Below are 19128 nucleotides of genomic sequence, written 5' to 3'. Positions count from 1 at the left end.
ATAGTTCTCTGAAAACAACTGCTCAGTGCGCAGCAGCAGTCAAAAAAGCAAACAGAATGTTGGGAATCATGAAGAAAGGGATAGATAAGACAGAAAATATCATATCGCTTCTATATAAATCCATGGTACGCCCACATCCGGAATACTGCACGCAGATGTGGTTGCCCCATCTCAAAAAAGATATATTGGACTTGAAAAAGGTTCAGAAAAGGGAAACAAAAATGATTAGGGGTACGGAACAGCTTCCATATGAGGAGAGATTAATAAGACTGGGACTTTTCATCTTGGAAAAGAGACGGCTAAGGGGGGATATGATAGAGGTCTATAAAATCATGACTGGTGTGGAGAAAGTAAATAAAGTGTTATTTATTCCTCCTCAAAACACAAGAACTAGGGGCCACCAAATGAAAGCAATAGGCAGCGGGTTTAAAACAAACAAAAGGAAGTATTTTTTCACACAACACACAGTCAACCCGTGGAACTCATTGCCAGAGGATGTTCTGAAGGCCAAGACTATAACACGGTTAAAAAAAGAACTAGATAAGTTCATGGAGGGTAGGTCCATCAATGGCTATTAGCTAGGATGGGCAGGGATGGTGTTCCAAGCTTCTGTTTGCCAGAAGCTGGGAATGGGCTACAGGGGATGGATCGCTTGATGATTCCCTGTTCTGTTCATTCCCTCTGGGGCACCTGGCATTGGCCACTGTCGGAAGACAAGATATTGGGCTAGATGGACCTTTGGTCTGACCCAGTATGGCCGCTCTTATGTCTGAAAAGCACTGGTAAGTGCTCTATAAATGCTAAGTACCAGGACTTACAGGTATCAGTGATGCTAAAGGGGAGTGAGTAGGTGACAGAAGCAACAACAGGAACGTACAGGGCAGGAGGCAGTGCTGGGGATGACCCTACTCCAGGTACCCAACATCCTTGGATCCTGGACGATGTGGGCATTCAGCATTAAGAGCACGGTCACAGTTGCATCTTCTCTCAATTCCTCTGCAGTTCTGCTCCATGCACTAGTCTTCACCTCTGAAGAGATGCCTGAGTAATGTCCTCCATGCAGCCTGGCTCTTTAGCTCACCTCTGTTGGTGGGGAGAGGGTTACCTTTCCACTACGTGTTACTCCCTACTGCGCTACACTGCTGATTTGTCCCCAGTGCCGCTCCCACGCAGACTCCTCTGCAGCCAGAGCATGGCTAGATCACGAAGCCGTCATGAGGGTGACCCTGGGTGATCAATTCTCCCCTTACCCGAGAAGGGGGGCTGGCTCGGCCCGACTAGCAGCACGTGGTACTTCATGCTGCACTGGTCTCTCAGGCCGAGCTGTTATCGCCACAATATGGACAGGCCAGAGCGCGAGAGGGAAGGATCCTGGGACTCCTGCATGGGAGACAGATACCAACAAGCTGCCAGGACGGCGCACGTACTCCTGAGTCCTATCACGCAGAAAGGCCCTGCACGCACAGACTCCCCCCCATTGGCCAACTGACTGCCCAGTAGCATGGGAGCGTGAGAAGGATGCCCCCACCTCTCGCTTTACCGATCAGGATGCAAAACTCAGTGGGTATTTATTTTTGTTAAGTGTCTAAGAATCCATCAGCCTCCATAAGCACCTCTCTCCATCAGACCATATAAACACATTACATACAAATACACTGGTGCATTTACAAATTGACCAGGTGCTAGTAGTGGTCCACTAAGCAGTCAGAGGAGTTCGTTCACGTTCGACAATGCCGGGGATTTCTCACTGCTGTGCAGAGACCCCAGCACTGGAATCCTAGCCGACGCACAGGGGCTGAACAGAACGGGAGTTTGGATGGACATCCCCTTAGGAGGAAGGGAGACTTCCGGTTGCACACAGGTCAGCCCCGTAGTTCCGTTAAGGTCTGCGGGAGAGCGGCCCGGTGGTCAAGGCTCCTTGTTACCCACCGTTGAGACCCGGATACCAAGAGCAGCCTTGGAGCTGCCTGCAGTCACAGGAGGATGAAGGTGATGGGAGTGAGTCAGCGAGCAGCGCAGCGGGAGCGCCTCCTAGCATCTGCAGCAGCACGCTGCAAGCTAGGAAGTAGCAAGATTTCAGAACCAGCCTGCTAAAGACAAACATACCCGGGGGAGATGCTGGGCAAGAGAGTGAGAGTGTGTGTGTAAACAGACACCAGAGGCCTTCTGGGGCTCACCCAGCTTCCTTGAGGACCTGCCTCAATGGAGGAATGGGCATCCTAAGCATGCCCACCACGAGGGGTTAATAGGGAGAGCGTGCACCCCAGTGTTCAGATGTCTATGCAGGCTTGATCCACGGTTGCTTGGCTTCTACGTCACAGCTCCACAGGAACAGAAGCAGAGCAACACTTGCCCCTCGCCGCCCTCCTTTTTCCACAGAAGAGCCAGAAATCCCATCAACCTCATCGAAGCGGGCGAGACTGGGAAATCCAAACCAGCGTCGAGGGGGCAGGGGGATGAAGGGGACCCTTCATGGAGAGTGTATACTGCTCCCCCGTTCACGGCAGGGAAGCCTCAGCAGCTTTAAATCATTCCTGTCTCCAAGAGGCTCCCGCGGCCTCGGGGCACTCAGCGCACAGAGAGGGTTTTCGAGCGGTGTTTCTTCACCCCCAGGGCTGGCAGGAAGCTCCTCCTGGGGTGGGAACCGTGTTTCTCCAGTGAAGCTTCCAGACTGCCAGGGAAGAGCAGGGGGTGGAATACATCAGGCTGGGGACACCATACGCCCGTGCCAGGGCACGTGCTCCCCGTCAAATCCCACGTCAGTCAGCAAATTACACCCACGGCCCTGTGGATCCCAGCCCATCCATTGCCACCCAGTCACAAGCAGGAAGAGGCACGAGGCAGGGAGAAACAGCTATCCCCTTCTGTTCTCCCTCAGCCCCCATTGCAGAGAGACAGCTGCATTGCCCTTCCCAAGGCAGATGGTTTGGGAGGCACTGCACCACTAGGGGGCAGTGATTTCACTTCCTTTTCCCCCTGGACTCGGCTCACACCCAGTTACCCCAGACCACGAACGCCCCATGCATTGCTCCTTCTGCCAGGCAGCTGCTGCTGCTCCTGGGGTCCCAGTTGCTGGCACCTGCCCAGTACAGGGTTTCTGGAGGAGGAGGCAGCATATATAGGCCTCTCAGGAGGGGGCGCTCCTGGGGGGGAAAGGCACATGGGGCCTCCCATCCCTAGGTCCCGAGGTGCTGGTGCCCAAGGAGGGATCTCTCACCTGCTGATGGCTTGGTGGCCTGGGTGAAACAAGTTCTAGGGGCCACCCGCCCACAAGAAGGATGTAGGTAAATTGGAGAGGGTACGGAGAAGAGCCGAGAACAACTAAAGGATGAGAAAGCCTGCCTTCTAGCCTCGGACTCAGGGAGCTCCATGTATTTCGCTTAAAGAGCATGTGAAAGGGTGACGTGATCACAGTCTAAGTACCAACATGGGGAACAAATATTTAATACTGGGCTCTTGACATCCAGCAGAGGAAGTTGGAACTAGACAAATTCCGACCGAAAATCAGGGGTACATTTTTAACCTTGCGGGTAATTAACCGTTGGAACAACTAACCAAGGGCCGTGGTGGATTCTCCAGCACTGACACTTCTCCAATCAAGATGGGATTTTTTTTTAAAAGAGATTTTCTCTACAGATTATTCTGGTCTGAGCTAGGCCGGCGGTCAGACTGGTATCAGACTGGTCCCTTCTGGCCTTAGAATCTCTAAATTCTGATCACAGACAGGACAACCTGGGACCCTTGTTGGGATCCTCAGCAGAGAGGCCAAGGATCAAGTGGGCCATGGAGACTGCCCCCCACCTTGGGCTCCCTCCAGGATGGCTGAGCGGCACCAGGGGGAGCCTGCCCAGACTGTACCCATGCTGGGGTGAAGGCCTGCAGGGCTTTCCCAGCAGTCTGTTCACAAGGAGCAGCCTTCTCTTCCCCACTCAGTCTCTAGGCTGGGGCAGCCTTACCGACAGTGTCTGCTGTCGACGGCCAACTCCCCAAACGGGGAGGGCTCGCTGGCCCGGATGGATTTCCTGGTGATCCTGTTGATCAGCACTTTGACTTTCCCCCAGTGCGAGCGGTCGTTCTGAGAGGGAGAGAGACGGCAGCGGTGAGGGAAGGCAGGAGCGAGGGCAGTAGCTTCTCCTGCCATGTAGGGGCGAGCCAGAGTCCTGGCACCCAAACACCCAGTCCTTGTTCTCAGGGATAACTCTCCCTCGGGAGACGTGGACAGGGCAGAAAGAAGGGCTTTCCCTCTGGCAGGGGCAGAGGAACCCCAAACTCCTCTCCAGGGTAGAGCGGTGGGGATGGGGAACCAAGTGTCTCAGCTGCTGGCTGTCAGGAAGCACTTCCAAAAAGCCACTTCCCCTGCAGCTGCTGGAAGCAGGGGCGGGGCTGGGGGGTGTCTCAGGCTGGGCGGGCATTGCACAGCGCTACTCTCACCTGGGGAACAACTTAGCAGGCAGCACCCAGAGAGACAGAACATAAGGACGGCCATGCTGGGTCAGACCAAAGGTCCATCTAGCCCAGTGTCGTCTTCCGACAGTGGCCAGTGCGAGGTGCCCCAGAGGGAAGGAACAGAACAGGGAATCATCAAGTGATCCATCCCCTGTAGCCCATTCCCAGCCTCTGGCAAACAGAGTTAGACACACTGGGTAAGTGCTGGCCCAGCACAGGCAAAGAAGGGCACCAGAAGTAGATGCACGTACAGGGTCTTCTCAGCATCAGGAGGATTCACATGGAGTTCGTAGGGGATCCTTCTTTTCTCCCTCCTCTCCCACTGGTCCCTGCTCTACAGGGCATTAAACCTACCCTGGGTCTCATGTTTGGCGGTAGGGTATGGGCTCCCGAGTCCGGCTGATCCAGCAGGGTGGGTGAGCTGACGCAGTGCATTGCCGTCTTCCTGGAGCAGACCGGCTTGTTCTCTGCAGAGAAGAGACAGCATCGGCATTCATTATCCGCTGAGTTAAAGCAACCAGCCCAGATGCGACCCCACGGAGAGAACTCAGGCCATCTAGCACCAGGGCCAGTCCTGGGGTCATTACTCCCTGCTTGAATGGTCTCAGAGTTGCACACCCACCTGGGAAAAGCCTCAGTCATCATTCCTCAAGCTTAATTTCAGAGCCCAGGCCTTTTTAATGCCAGACACCCTGTGCTTGGCATTTGCCTGGGGGGATGGGAGACAGACAGACTTCCTGGTCAGGGATCTCGCTCTCCCCAGGCTAGTGGGGACAGCACACCCAGCCCCAAGGGGGCACGGGGCATGCTCTACAGGGAGAAAACTGGCTAGTGGGGAATCCGAGGGAGCTGCTGCCAGATCGGAAAGTTTGGGTGCGTGGGGGCATATTCACGGGAGGGAGGAGAAATTCTTAGCAGCAGCCTTTTCCCCTTCCCTAAGGAATGAGCCACCCCAGCGAGGACATTCGATTTGCACAGCATGGGTCTCATTAATTTTGGGGGTGCAGGGATAGGCAGGGTTCTTCCGCCCCACCCTCCTACTCTGGCACAAGTCAGGAGCTTCTAGCCGCCAGGACACGCAGGAGAAGGGATTGGGCCTTGGGGCTGCTATTCGAGCTGGGCTCACTCACCTGAGCTCCTGGTCAGGTCCTGGAGCACCCCGGTGTCTGAGACCGAGCGCGCCCTGAAGTGGTGGGGCCTCCAAGAGTCCAGAGGCAAATCCTCTTCCTGCATTTCCACCTCCGCCCTGCTCTCAGGTGCTGGGTCTGGCTCGGACAGTCCCCGCTCTTCTGGGGCTCTGCATGGCTTCTCCTCAGGGGGCACCGCCTGCTAGGGAGAGAGGATGCATGGAGTGAAACAAGCTACTGTGGGGACTGGGGTGGGGAGACCCCTAGTCATTCCCACCCTCATGGCGAGAGGAATCCCAGAGCCCAGGGAAGACCCACCTTCCCCTTCCACCTCCCCCAGCTCCTCAAGAGTATCTAAGGAAGCCCCACCATGGCTGGAGATCTAAGAGGACAGAGGACCCCCCCACACACACACCCCACCTTCCTCCAAGGGGATCACACTGCAAGGTGTATCCCCCAGAAAGGGGTGCTGCACCACTGGACAAGCAGCTGCATCCTCCCTTCCTCCTTCCTTAAGGAATGGAAAGACCTGGCCATTGCACTCCCACCCTGGTTCCTAGCCACACTCACCCCCTGTGCCCCCCGCACAGCCAGCCTTACGTTCTCAGCCTGCTGGCCCCACAGCTGGCTCTCCATCGCCTTCTGCTGCTGCTGGAGCTGCAGGTTGGCCTGCTGCAGTTGGGCAATCTTCTCCAGCATCAGGCAGACGTGCTCCAGGTAGCGCAGGCCCTGGCCCGGCAGGGTTAAAGAGGGGTCTCTCCGCACCTGGGGGATCACACCGCACAGAGCATCAGGCACGGACACGGAGCAGCGTGGGGGACAGGGCACGCCCTGCAGCTCTCAGTTACTCCAGCCAGGGCAGCACTTGTTGCTCCTCCCAAGTTTGTCAACGTCTTGCAAGGGGTCAAGGTGTCCAAAAACAAATGCAGTATCCTCGGGAGAGGTCCTTGGAGGGGCTATTCCCTACAGGGGGACCCATCCCAGGGGGAGCTCACTGGAAACACACAGCTGGGGACGATCTCCATGGTGGGACCCGGACAGGACAGATCAGATTCTTCCCAACAGGGGCTGTGTTCAGACTGCAATTACCCCCTGCATCAGTTCCTGGCTCCCAGATCCCACACTGGCCTCCCCAGGAACCGCACCAATGCGAATTACTTATGCAGCCACCTCCAGCCTCTCCCACCGTGTTAGCGTCAAGGTCTGTGCTGTGAACACGCCACGCCACACCCTTGAGGAGTGGGCCGAGGCAGAGTGAAGCTCCTAGCTAGAGAGGAGGCAGATTTCCTCCTCCCCCACATCCATCCTCTGTAGCCCCCCCGACTGCTGGCACTTCCCCAGCCCCACACGCTCTGGAGAGGAAGCTAGAGAGATAGCAGCAGCTTAAGGGGGTTAAACCAGATTATGAAACTAGGGCATCTCCAATTATGCCTGATGCAGGCTGGCTCCATCCCGCTGCTCACACAGGCAGAGTGAGTTGTTTGTTGGGTTTTTTTGTTTTGTTTTTTGGGGTGGTGGGGAATCAGATCTATGCCAAGGACAATCCAAGAGGAGGTGGGGCTCAGGGCTTATTCAGTTCTAAGAGCAAAAGCAAGGCGCCAAGCTGCAGGGGCTGGACTCTGCCAGCTCCATCGCTCCGGGACCTACAGGGACACCCAAGCCTTACACCTCCTCCCCGTTCCCAGCAGGGAGGCATGGAGCAGCAGACAGATGCACTGCACTGGGGAGGGACAGAGCCGTGGACAGACACATCGCAGCAGAGGACAGGTTGCGTTCAGAGGGTGGTTAAACACGTCACTGTGTAATTGGGGTTGGGGCCTTATGAAGGTTACATTCCCTCAGGTCACTGCCCTCCTTTGCTGGCTGGGGAGGTTGTGAACTTCCCTCACAGCAGTGCCCTGCCTGCTGCCACACCAGCTGGGAGTACAAGCCCCCTGTTATGCCGATGGGAAGCAGCAGCCCTTTCCCCACCCAACAGCCCTTCTCAGCCAGGCAATCCCATCTCAGGTCACTGGGTCCAGCACCTATCTGTCCGCATGGCACCTGTACCCTGCCATTGGCCTCTGGCCCTTGGACCAACCCCTGGAATCGATCCTGCAGCCCTGAGCTTTGGGGTCGCCAGGTGACAGGCCAGAGCTCCGGCCAGTGACCAACCCAGACAGGGAAGCCCAGACGACCCCCACAGATCCTATGCTTCGAGTCCAAAGGGTTGCGGGGAGACAATGGGCCTCTCCGTATCTACCCAGCCTCCTTGTGTCCCAACCCCCATGCCGGTCGCCCAGTCCCTGGAAGGCAACCACTGGTCCCAGACACTGGATAGTCTCAGCTGCTGGAAGTGGGGGGTCTCAGGCTGGGCAGGCATTGAATGGAGCCACTCCTGCATGGGGAACTACTTAGCAGGGGGCTGGAGAGCTGCCCCACAGAGCAAAGGGGAGAAGAGAATGGAGGAGTTCCGGCAGGAGGGCTGCTCCATCTGGCAATGCCGGATCTCGTCCGCTCGGCCTAGTGGTCTCCCGGCCCCTCGAAGCCCAAGGGTGGGTGGGTCTCATTGAGTGGCAGCTCTACACGGCTAAGGCTCCTGGCTCAGGAGAGGAAGGCCCTCGCCCACAGCATTCCTGCCCCTCTCCAGCTGCGATGGGCTGCCTGCCAAGCCGCTCTTCACATCACAACGCCCTACCTTGCCTGCTCACAGCAGAGGGAACTCCTTTCTGTGCACCCACAGAAATATTTTCCTCCCGTCCTCTCCTAAGCTCTTTGCTGATGGGCGATTCACTCTCCCCCACCACCTAGGGGACAGAGCCAGGGACTGGGAGTCCTAAGTTCCATTCCTCTTCTACAGACCTTGGGCATGTTGCTTTGGCTCTCTGGGCCTCAGTTTCCTCATCCATAGCAGAGTTACGGGATCTCCCAGGAGAGTTACGGGTTATCAAAAGCTATAAAGAGCTTCAGGCCAAGCATCGAAACTTCCTCTCTAGTGCTGCCGCAAGCTCCCGGCCCCACAGCCACCCCGACCTAGCCTGTAGGAGCTGCCCCTCACCCTGGCAGTCAGTGCAGGGGATGACCCCAACGTGCCACTGTCTATTAGCACATGCCGGGCGAGGGACTACAGCATCCACAGAGGGCTCTGTCCAGTGGGCAGGCCCCACAGACAACCTGGGACCTCTAAGGGGCAAAGGAGGATCCAACCCACCTGGAGGGAGTGAGAGGAGATGGGACCAGCCAGCCTCGTCCCACACCGCCACTAACCCAGCAGAGCCAGGCACAGATGTAAGGCCTAAGAGCTCTATCCCTCAGCTCACTAGCAATAGCCCTAACGAGCCATTGCAAGCATGCACCAAGCAAGTCACGCTGCATGGACCAGCACATGGCATCGGAATGAGTGCTCTGGAGAGGGACAGGTGCATCAGCAAAGCAGCTGGGGGGACAACAGGAGCAGACAGGATCCCAGCAAATTCCCTTTCAGTGACCCACAGGCTAGCGCTGCAGGGCCCTGCCATCCTGGGGGAGCTGGTACTGCCCCTATGCCAAAGAGAACCGAGGTCACGTGACCAGAGGGTACTGCATCTCAGGTCAGGAATCACCAGGACACTCTTACATCAGAGCCGGGTGAAACCTCATGACTACAGCTGGCCAAAACTTGATTTCTGGTGGAGCATGCAGGTTCAGCAACTCCGAGACAGCTCCCTGAATTGGGGTGTGTGGGGGCGGGGGTGGTGGTGATTTTTTGTGGGGTGGGAGAGGGGGCCGCAGGGAACACAACGGATGGGGAGACGGACCACAAAATTCCAAACCAACAAGTCAAAATGATTCAAATGAAAATTGTTTTGCTGTGTTGCTGAAGCCACGTGGGTCCCAGGACAGGGGAGACACCGGCAGGCAAGGTGGGGGAGCTAATATTTTTTATTGGACCAATTTCCGTTGGGGCAAGAGAGGAGCTTTCAAGCTTGAAGACGAGCTCTACAGAGGTCAGAACTTGTCTCTCTCACCAACAGAAGTTGGCCCAATAAAAGATGTTAACTCCCCCTCCTTGTCTCTTGATTCAAACCGACTTTTTTTCCCTGAAATTTCCTTCCATTTAGTTTCAAAAATAAAAAACCTTGACATCAAAACCAAACCTCCCTTTGACCCTATGTTTTTTCCAACTCTTCGAACTGCCAGCAAACTGGAAAGTCAGTTATTGGCTCAGTTCTACTGACAACCAGCCCAGCTTCTGCCCACGCCACTTGGAGCATCCCGGCTTAGTCATCACAGGAGCGGTGACGACACCGCAATCTAATCAGAGGCACTTACACGCGCTTGTGTCATGGGATGGAAATGTGGAGCGTTTCCCTATCTGAAACCGCCCCGCCCTCCCTGCGGCAAGATGGGCGAGGGAGGGGGGGTGACGGCCATCCCGTCTTCCCTGCCCCCAGTGCAGGGGAGAGAGCACGCGGGCTTCCTCGCAGCAGTGCCTGTGCCCAGACCATGTCGCCCAGGGCCCCAAGGAGCTGTTTTTCAGCTGCTGCTACCTTTACGCTAGGGCATCGGCATGAGGACGCCGCTCCATGCTGAGCCACGGCGTCTCTTAACCCTTCGGCCCCAGAGAGGAGGCCACACCTGCTGGAAGTCAGTCCAGTTGCAACAGATCTTGGGAAGGAGGGGGAAAGCTGTCCCTCTTCTCCACCCTGGCTAGCCCCTGTTGAACCACAAGGAAGCCCATTCCTGGCACTCACCTCCACTTCCTCCCCACAGGACTCAGTGCTCTGTTCCTCTAGGCTCCGGCGGCCGGAGAGGGCTTGGCTGTGCCCCTCTGCAGCCCCACCTTGACCGCTCAGCTCCTGCAAGCCGTAGGAAGCCAACAGCTCCAAGTCCACCAGGTTCAGGCTCTTCCGGCCGAGTGGCTTGGGAGAGCGGCTGGGCGCATGGAGCTTCCCGGAGCGCTGCATCACCTGGGCCAGCTTCTTGCTGACCGACAGGTTCCGGAGGTAGGCCCGCTCCCGGAGAGGCTCTGGCTCCTCTGGCCCCTCTGCTTCGGGGCAGCCCTCCTCTGGGTCGCTGGCAGCAGAGTCTGCGGTGGAGGGCTGGAAGCCATCAAGACAGTCCAGGGAGAAGCTGCTCTCTGAGCCCAGTGGGGTGGAGGGCGAGTTCTCGTTGCCGGCCATCTCCACCCCAGAGTCCTCAGACTCCGACTTGAGGAGCCGCCCGCTCTTCGGGAAGAGGCCCAGCTGCTGGGGGAGGTCAGGCTCCGTCGGTGACCCGGCCTGGTCCCATAAACCCAGCTCACCGCTCATTCTGCTGCCCCGCTGTGGCTCGGGAGCAGGATCCGTGCTCTTTCCAGAGGCTTCCTGCAGCTTGCGGTAGATGCTGGCCGAGGTTAGCACCACGCAGCTCTCCCAGGGCTTCTGTGCGCCATCTGCGAGGCAAGAGAGATGCATTGTCAGAGAGGCTGTCTCTCTCCCTCCTCCAGAGAACCGCAGCCCTGTCCTCTCCTTACCTGTGGCCATTTGAATATGGTACCTGCCCAGCCGGCAAGCCCTCCCCAACTCCAGCCTTCTTCCCTGCCCCATGCCTATCCCTTATTGCTCCATGTGCATACCAAGGAGAACAACCCAGCTCCTGGTGATTCAGGGGGGCGGGGCATTTCAGGGAGAAATGCTGCAGAGAGCATGGGGGGAAGGGGGCGGGAGAGTTCACCATGGAAGTTTGTGCAAAGGGTAAAGACAAGCACGTGCATCTGTGTAGTCCTTAGGACATCAGGGGCCAGCCACTGCAGTCCTCCTCCCCTCCCCTCCTTTTACGAGGTATATGTCAATCTAGCGCTCACTGAAAGCATCATTCTACCCAGAACCAGTCGGTCAGCCATGTGCAAGTCCCCCCCACCCCACGCTGCGAATCCTGACCCACAGCTTTGCCAGCGCCTCAGTCCTGGCCCACGGCTCCCCAGCTATTCCAGCCCGGTGCGCTCCCACGACTCTGCCGACGGACTCCAGCTCTGCCCTGCTCTTCCCACCTGGCTTTACTGAGACACCTCATCTTCCAGCTCTGGGTTCCCCGTTCCAGCTCTGCTGATGCACCCCAGGTACCGCCCCCCCACACTGTTAGTCCATTTCTGGGCCTCCCGCCCAGCTCCGCCAATGCACTTCCAGTCCCAGCCCTCTGCTGAATAATTTGGGACTGCTGGATATAGAGAAACACACCACTGTGAAGACACAAGGCTCCCCCTCCTCCATCCCCCACCCATCCCCCGGGTTTCCAGCCTCCCAGGGAAACCCAGGCGTAGGGACTGAATGCGCCACTCGGCCAAGCTGCCCTGCGTCACGCTCCTTTCCCCTGGCCTGGGAGCTCCAAGCTAGAGCACAACCCTCCATGAAGCTCTGGGAGGCGTGTGCATTAGGGGTAGAGGACACAGTAACTGTCTACAAATACCTGGGGGAGGTGACCGAGAGGCACAAGCGTTATCAGGAAACGCGGACCCTCTCCAAGAGGGATGGGAGCTGCTGGTGTTTGGGGCATTTGTGACTGGAGTGGACAGCAGGGACGGATCCTGCCCTGCCCCTGGCCGCAGAACACAGAGGTCTGATCTAGTTTCTGCAAGGGCAGCTCAGAGAGGGTCACTCGCCATCTCCCTGGAAGCTGAATCCATCTCTCTACACGGTGACCCCAGCCCTCCCCTGGCGGCTGGGTTAGGAACTGGGATCCTTTGACCTCAAGTTCTTACACCCCACGGGTGGATTCAATCTGCATTTTGCAGCCCATTGCCAAGCCTGCATCTGACAGCCCAGCGCATCCCAAGTCTCCCTGGAAACATCCCCTGGGGCCCGACCCAGATCCCAGGTCCTTTGTGCAACGCATTGCTGAGGTGCTTTGTAAACAGCTCCTTCCTGGCGCCAGGCCCAAACCGCATTCCTCGGCCCTGAGCGAGCCAGGGCTTCGCTGAAACCACCACTCTCACCACGTCACTCCATGAGCGGGTAAAGTGTGTCCCAGCCCGGGCAAGGGAGCTGGCACGAGGGCACAGGTAGTGCTTTCAGTTGGGCACCAGAGCCCTGCTGCGTGGAGGGATAACTTCCCAGCTCCACGCAGGTCTCCCTGCCCCACTCCTCACGCTCTCGGCAGGCACCAGGATTTAAGAGCCCTGTTTCTATACTTCCCTCACCACCAGCACACACACGTCATCCTCCCCACAGCTATTAGGGATACCGACTAGGGACAACATACCCCAGCCTGATCAGGGAAGCCAGAGGGAACAGACCCGCCAGCAACACAGAGCCCAGCACCATCCTGTGGAGGCCAGGAGGAAAGAACATAGGAACGGCCATACTGGGTCAGACCAAAGGTCCATCAAGCCAAGTATCCTCCTGTCCTCCGACAGTGGCCAATGGCAGGTGCCTCAAAGCGAACGAACAGACAGGTTATCATCAAGTGATCCATGCCCTGTCACCCAATCCCAGCTTCTGGCAAACAGAGGCTAGGGACACCATCCCTGCCCATCCTGGCTAATAGATTCATGGAGGATTGCTTCATCAATGGCTATCTAGCTCCCTTTTGAACCGTGTAATAGTATTGGCTTTCACAACACCCTCTGGCAAGGAGTTCCAGAGGTTGACAGTGTGCTGCGTGAAAAAAAATACTTTCTTGTGTTTGTTTTAAACCTGCTACCTATTAATTTCATTTGGTGTCCCCTTGTTCTTGTATTTATGAGAAGGAGTAAATAACATGTCCTTATTTACTTCCTCTACACCACTCATGATTTTATAGGCCTCGATCATATCCCCCCTTAGTCACCTCTTTTCCAAGCTAAAAACTCCCAGTCTTATTAATCTCTCCTCACACGGAAGCTGTTCCATACCCCTAATCATTTTGGTTGCCCTTTTCTGAACATTTTCCAATTCCAATATATCTTTTTTGAGATGGGGCGACCACATCTGCACGCAGTATTCAAGGTGTGGGTGTACCATGGATTTATATAGAGGCAATGATATTTTCTGTCTTAGCACGATTCACAGCAGCGTTAACAGGTTCCACAAGGAGGCAAATCCCGTCATCCCTGCCTGCGAGGGTAAGTCAGCCCGAAGCAGGGCTCTCAGGAAGGGAGGGATGCCCTCCCATAAGACCAACCCTGCCAGCCACTAAGGTCCCCGAATCTGGCCTCTGACTCATTCTCTCTCCAGCAAGGATGGAAAAGGGCCTTCCATTGGCTGACACAGCCCATGCCCCACACTGGGTTCAGCACAGCGCCATGCCTGACCCTTACCACGGCATGCGCGAATGTTTCTAGAAACCAACACCATCCCTCTCCACCTCTCTGGCATCCTGGGAACATTAGAGGCCAAAGACAGCTTACACTTATCTATGCAGCAGGGCTGGGCTCAGTTCCCCAATCTATGGATGCTGCATAGCCTGGGGAGGGCCCAGCAGTGAGATAGCTGGGTCAACTGCTTATCTATGTGAGACACAGGCAGGAATGCATCTGCCATCACCTTGCAATACCGGACATAATTGCACCCAGTGTAACCAGCAAGACTCACTCGGAGATTGCAATCCCACATCTCCTCCCATCGCAGGTGCCCAAAACCCCCAGTGTGAAAGTGTCAGGAAGTAGGGGGAGGGGCCCAGAAAGCAGATCCTCCAAGACAAGACAGACAAGCTTTCATTCCCACGCTGCCAGACAGGTGGATCTAGGCTTTGAGTCACAAGTGATAGCAGTTGCACATGCCCCCAGGTGCCACAAGGGAGGAAGCCCTCCAGATGGACTACGATCTAGCTATCCGTTAAGAAACCTTTCCACTGACCCCAAGCATGGGCCAATATGGTGGTTTAGGGCTCAAGAGTGGCTTTGGGGCAACCAACCAGCCACATGGATTTCAGATTTAAAAGTTTTATTAAAGCCAGTGTTAAAAAATGATACAGTACACAGGTTAAGTAAAGAGTGTCTGTACATCTGGGTGTAGTGCTTAGATTATCCACAAATACAACGTTTGTTTTTAAAGTCATAAGATACATACAGTGCATAATCAGCAATGACCAAATGTAGGTGAATAAATTTAAGAATACAGTTTAGATATTAGCAGCCAAGCATTCGGGTACATCACTCATGAAAAGTAAAACAGAGAGTTGGTTGTGGAAAGCAAATATAGCAATGAGTGAAGATTGTCCCTCAGCCATTGAGAATTGAAGGTAGGTTGTCCATTTAGAAAAAACAATCCACGAGGAAAGTATTTCAGTTACTTTCCCGACCGCGCTTCTACTAGGACACCAGTTTATTTCACGCACCTCTCCTTAACCACACACAACAGCCAGAGATGTTTTAACAAGCAAAGCTCCCCCAATTCCCTTATTTCAGCTCCTTCCTTAAGCAAAAGATTACTCTTACGATTCCTATGAACTAAGAACAAATCTTAAATCTGGACCGAGGAAGTGGAAAGACACAACCACACAGACACCAACATTTCAAACTTGAGCATCCACAAAGCTACAAAGTTAGATCAACAGTTCGGACCCTGAGTAAGTGACTGGATCTTCCAGAACTGGCAAGCTCCCTGCTTCCACTGCAGGTGCTCAGAACGTCTGAAAAATGGGTTAGATCACTCAGGGTTTGTCTACACATGAAAGCTAAACTGGACGAAGGAAGGGTATGAATTTAAATCTGATTAACTATTCTGGATTAGCTTCATGTATGGACAGATTTATGCCAAATTAACTCAATTCCGGATATATTGGAAATGGACAACACCCCATGTGGACAAGCCCTAAACATTGATTTAGATACCTAGCTTTATTGACACCTAAGTGTGAAACGTAGGAGCTGGCTGTGGTCAAGCGCATGTCATGGTATGGGTCGGGCATGGGCTGTGTCAGCCAACGGAAGGCCCTTTTCCATCCCTGCTGGAGAAAGAATGAGTCAGAGCCCAGATTCGGGGACCTCAGTGGCTGGCAGGGTTGGTCTTATGGGAGGGCATCTCTCCCTTCCGGAGAGCCCTGCGTTGGGCTGATTTATCCTCCCAGGCAGGGAAGACGGGATTTGTGTCTGGAGACCAAGATGTAGGGCCACGCCTGGACACACAGACTATCCAACACAACCACATCATCTATTGTTTGCCCCCCATTATGAGACAGCATCTCAGCTAGTGCTTTATGCATTTAATCATACAGCAACAATCCTACTGCAATAGTTTGCTTTGAAGATGCATCTGGCTGTGCCAGAGCTATGTATGAACCGTCACCAATAATTGACTCACAAGGTGGTGTGAGTCAGCTCAGCTAAGCGCATACCCATGTAAAAAAAGAGAGATACTAGAAAGGTTAAGTAACTTGCCCAAGGTCACGCACCAACTCATGAATTCCTGGACTCTGGCTTCATGCTCGGTCCACTAGACCACATTTGCCTCACACTCCAGGAAGTATCCTGACCAAAACAGAAGTGGCACAAGACCAAGATTTCATTCATACCATACATTGCAGAGTATCAATAGCCTATTGGTTTTAAGCAAGACAAGACAGATACCTAAACAGCACATGCTACCAAAAGGCAGATGCATGTAGGACTGGAAGGCAGATTAATGCCCAATCAGATAGGCAGCAGTTAAATCTGCAGCATTCCCCATTTCCTTTAAACAACAACTTTGCAATTAATGGCCAAAACACACCTTGCAGGGACATTTTTATACCAATTCCAGTAATTCCCAAATATTTCCATCAGCCCGCAGGGACTGTTAACTCCACCTCCAGTTTCAAGGTGGAATGTACACACACAAGGTAGTTTTACAAGGAAAGACCAGAGGGAACAGATTATAACAGATACATGGGGCCTCTTACCACCCTCCCAGTCTCGTGCGCACGTGTATTTAATGCTCATATTTAATGTTCATGCTAGTGCAGCCCTGCCAACTTCCTTATTCCCAGGACAGGCACAGCACCAGTAACCGGTGTGTAAGCCCTCTCCACATGTCCACGCTGCCAACATACCTCAGTGCTGACCAAGAGGAACCCCCTTCCAAGGGAGTTCAGCCTGCATGGACGGCCTGCTCAGTTCTTCGCCTTAGTCTGCGGCTGTGGCTACTGGTAGCTGAACTGGGGCTTTCGGTTACTATTGATCTGAGCTGGATTTGATCCCAGAAACCAGAGCTGAAAGTCTCCTTGTTCCATCACCAATCCCAAACCAGCTAGCCTCTTCCAACATGTAGCTGAGCCAGCTGTCCATGGCACACCTCCACTTGGACATAGGTGTGGCATGTACACAGCCCCCACTCACTGCTGGCTTCTCGCTGTGAATGGTTTTTGGTTCCCTCTCTCCTGCATCCTAACCCCATTCCCTGCACGGCTGTGTCTTTCCCACCCCTCTGAGGAGTCCCCTTCTCCAGTCTGGAAGAGGAAATGGGGTTCAAAATAATACAGGGGAAACAGGGCAGGGCTGAACTCAGAGCTAGGCTCAGAGGGGAGACTGACCGACACCCCCACCCCCTCATGTCAAACAGCAAGTCACTGGAAGAACCAGGAACACAACCCAAGAATCCTGGCTCCAAGACCCCTGCTGGAAACCCCACACCCAAAGACTGAGCCCCACTGGAATTGTTCTGGGACTCAATCACAGAGCAGAACAAGTGTTATTGCTCCTCATGGGACTCTGCTGTGATCTCCACTGGAGGGCAGCAGTCCTGGTGGGACAGACAAAGCCACAGACAGGGGCTGGTTTGAGTCTCCACTGCTCAGCCAGGTCCACACCAGCACACAGCCAAACTGGTTCAGAAAACCGGTTTCACCAGCAGGTTGGATAGTGGCTGCACTACAGACATGGCCATGTTTGACATCAGGTATCAAGAACAGCAGCCCAGTCAGTGCAAAGAGCAGGTACCCTCTCTGCTCCAGAGGTCCCCAGCTACGCTCCTTGTCCGTATGGCTGGCTGGCGGGGTCCCCAACATGCTTCTGTGTAACAGGGGATTCTGGTGTGGAAAAGGGAAGCATGAGAGTTGTGCACTCGCCCAATGGAGCCACACCTGCTGTGGGCTAAACCGCTGACCGGAGCCATGGTCAGGGCTGACCCTGGAGACCTGCAGCCCAGGAGGGAGTGAACCGCAGAAGGAAGCACGGTCTGTGTGCTGTAGCTACATCCATCCCCCCTCCAAGGGAGCTCCTGCAGAAAGGGCTGGCACCTACTGGCGTTCCGGAAGCCCCTTCCAGAAGGGCACGAGCCCAGGAGTCCCCTGTGCTGGGGAGGTCAGAAGTGAGGGAGCCCATCCCGGTGCAAGTTCGCTTCGCCCCTTCCCTCAAAGGGCGGGAGCTGCAGTGCGGAGCATTGGGCCTTGGGGCAGTTTGTTTGCCTGGGCTGGATCGCATAGAGCCCAAATGGCAAACAAATCCAAAGCCTACTAACACCTATTAGGGAGCAGGGAGCGCCCTAGGGTGCGTGTAGGCCCCACACAGAGCAGCGAGCTCCCCAGAAATGGGACACCCATCAAGGCACCCAGAGCAGGAACCTTCCCTAAGGCGCCCAGAAACAAGGGCCTGTCCTAGGGGCGACTTGGGCCAAGGGAAAGTCTGGGAAACAGGAACCGCAGCAGGGCGCAGGGAGCCCCCCACCCCACGGACCCAGGAGCAGACTCACTCCCTACCACCAGGGCGCATTTGGGCGTAGACACAAGGGGACACAGAGACCCCCTGCGAGGCGCGGGGAAGAAGAGAGCGCCCGGTGGAGAGGGGGAGGTCTGGGGGAGAACCGGGGCCGTTCTCGGCTGCAGGCAGGGGAAGCTCAGCGCCTGTCCGCGGCGCAGGAACGCCTAGGCCAGCTGCGCGCACGGACGGGAGAGCCCGGGGGGCGCAGAACCAGCCCCAGCCCCGGAGCGCAAAGGGAGCGGAGAGCCCAGGGCGTCCCCAGCCCTTCCGCGGCTACCACCCACAGCCACCCCTCCGGGGGCTCACCTCGGCTCCAGAGCGGCTCCACGGCGAAGACCCGCCGCCTCCTCAGCATCTCCCCGCAGCTCTGAGCGGACACCGGCTCCGGCTTGTCCCCTCGCGGGGCTTGTGCGCTTGGCACCGGCCAGGCACCAACCCTGCCCCGGGTGCGTGCCGCAGGCTCCGGGCGCTCGCTCTGCCTGATCCAGCCCGGCCCCCCTCGGTGGGCTCCTGGCCGCGGTCTGCGGGGAGGGGTCTGCCAGGGCTGGGTCACTCCCAGAGGACGGCTCCCCCCGCCGGAGGGGCGGAGAGAAGGGGGTGTGAAGGGGGGGGCGTGTTGATGAGCAGCGGGGGGGTTGGAAGGGGAGTGCGGAGAAAATCTCTAGCTCACGCCCTAGGCAAAGGCTCAGGAGGGAAGAGTCCTGCCCAGCCAGCCCTCGGTGTGCTTTGCTGCAACTCTTCCTTTGGTTTGTGAACGGGGAAATAAATCACTCGTCATAAAGCTGTCGAAACCTCTGGTGTCCCATCCCCTCTCCAGGAGAGGCAGAGGGAGCTAATCCCCCACGGGCACGGAGAGGGGGTGGTTTGTATAAAGCCCAGCTTAGGAGGGAGGGTACTACAGCCATCTGGGCCCGGATCCTCAAAGGCACCTAACTCACTGGCGGAGCTGCTGCCTTCCCCCAAAGC

General features: G+C 55.8%; 1 protein-coding gene across 4 annotated transcripts; it reads right to left on the bottom strand.

Moving 5' to 3' along the window:
• Window positions 1-345: 345 nt before the first annotated feature.
• Window positions 346-18718, bottom strand: LOC311513510 (uncharacterized protein C8orf58 homolog). 4 transcript variants are annotated; one of them, XM_084615399.1, is made up of 8 exons: window positions 18469-18717; window positions 15882-15957; window positions 10286-10965; window positions 6174-6338; window positions 5577-5775; window positions 4801-4913; window positions 3957-4075; window positions 347-2671 (listed from the first exon to the last, which is right to left on the bottom strand). In XM_084615399.1, the coding sequence occupies exons 3-8, from the start codon at window positions 10841-10843 to the stop codon at window positions 2569-2571; spliced, it is 1257 nt and encodes a 418-aa protein (XP_084471525.1). In that variant the 5' UTR covers window positions 10844-10965; window positions 15882-15957; window positions 18469-18717; the 3' UTR covers window positions 347-2568. The 4 variants fall into 4 exon arrangements, with proteins under 4 accessions (XP_084471524.1, XP_084471525.1, XP_084471522.1 ...); XM_084615398.1 differs by lacking the exon at window positions 15882-15957 and having other exon boundaries at window positions 346-1380; window positions 18469-18718; XM_084615396.1 differs by lacking the exon at window positions 15882-15957 and having other exon boundaries at window positions 18469-18718.
• Between the last annotated feature and the right edge of the window lie 410 nt (window positions 18719-19128).

The sequence above is a fragment of the Lepidochelys olivacea genome, assembly GCF_965140295.1.
Source record: "Lepidochelys olivacea isolate rLepOli2 genome assembly, chromosome: 26".
In the NCBI taxonomy this organism is placed as follows: domain Eukaryota; kingdom Metazoa; phylum Chordata; order Testudines; family Cheloniidae; genus Lepidochelys; species Lepidochelys olivacea.
Note: the sequence above shows the minus strand (reverse complement) of the source record. Positions and strands in the feature narration are given on the sequence as shown.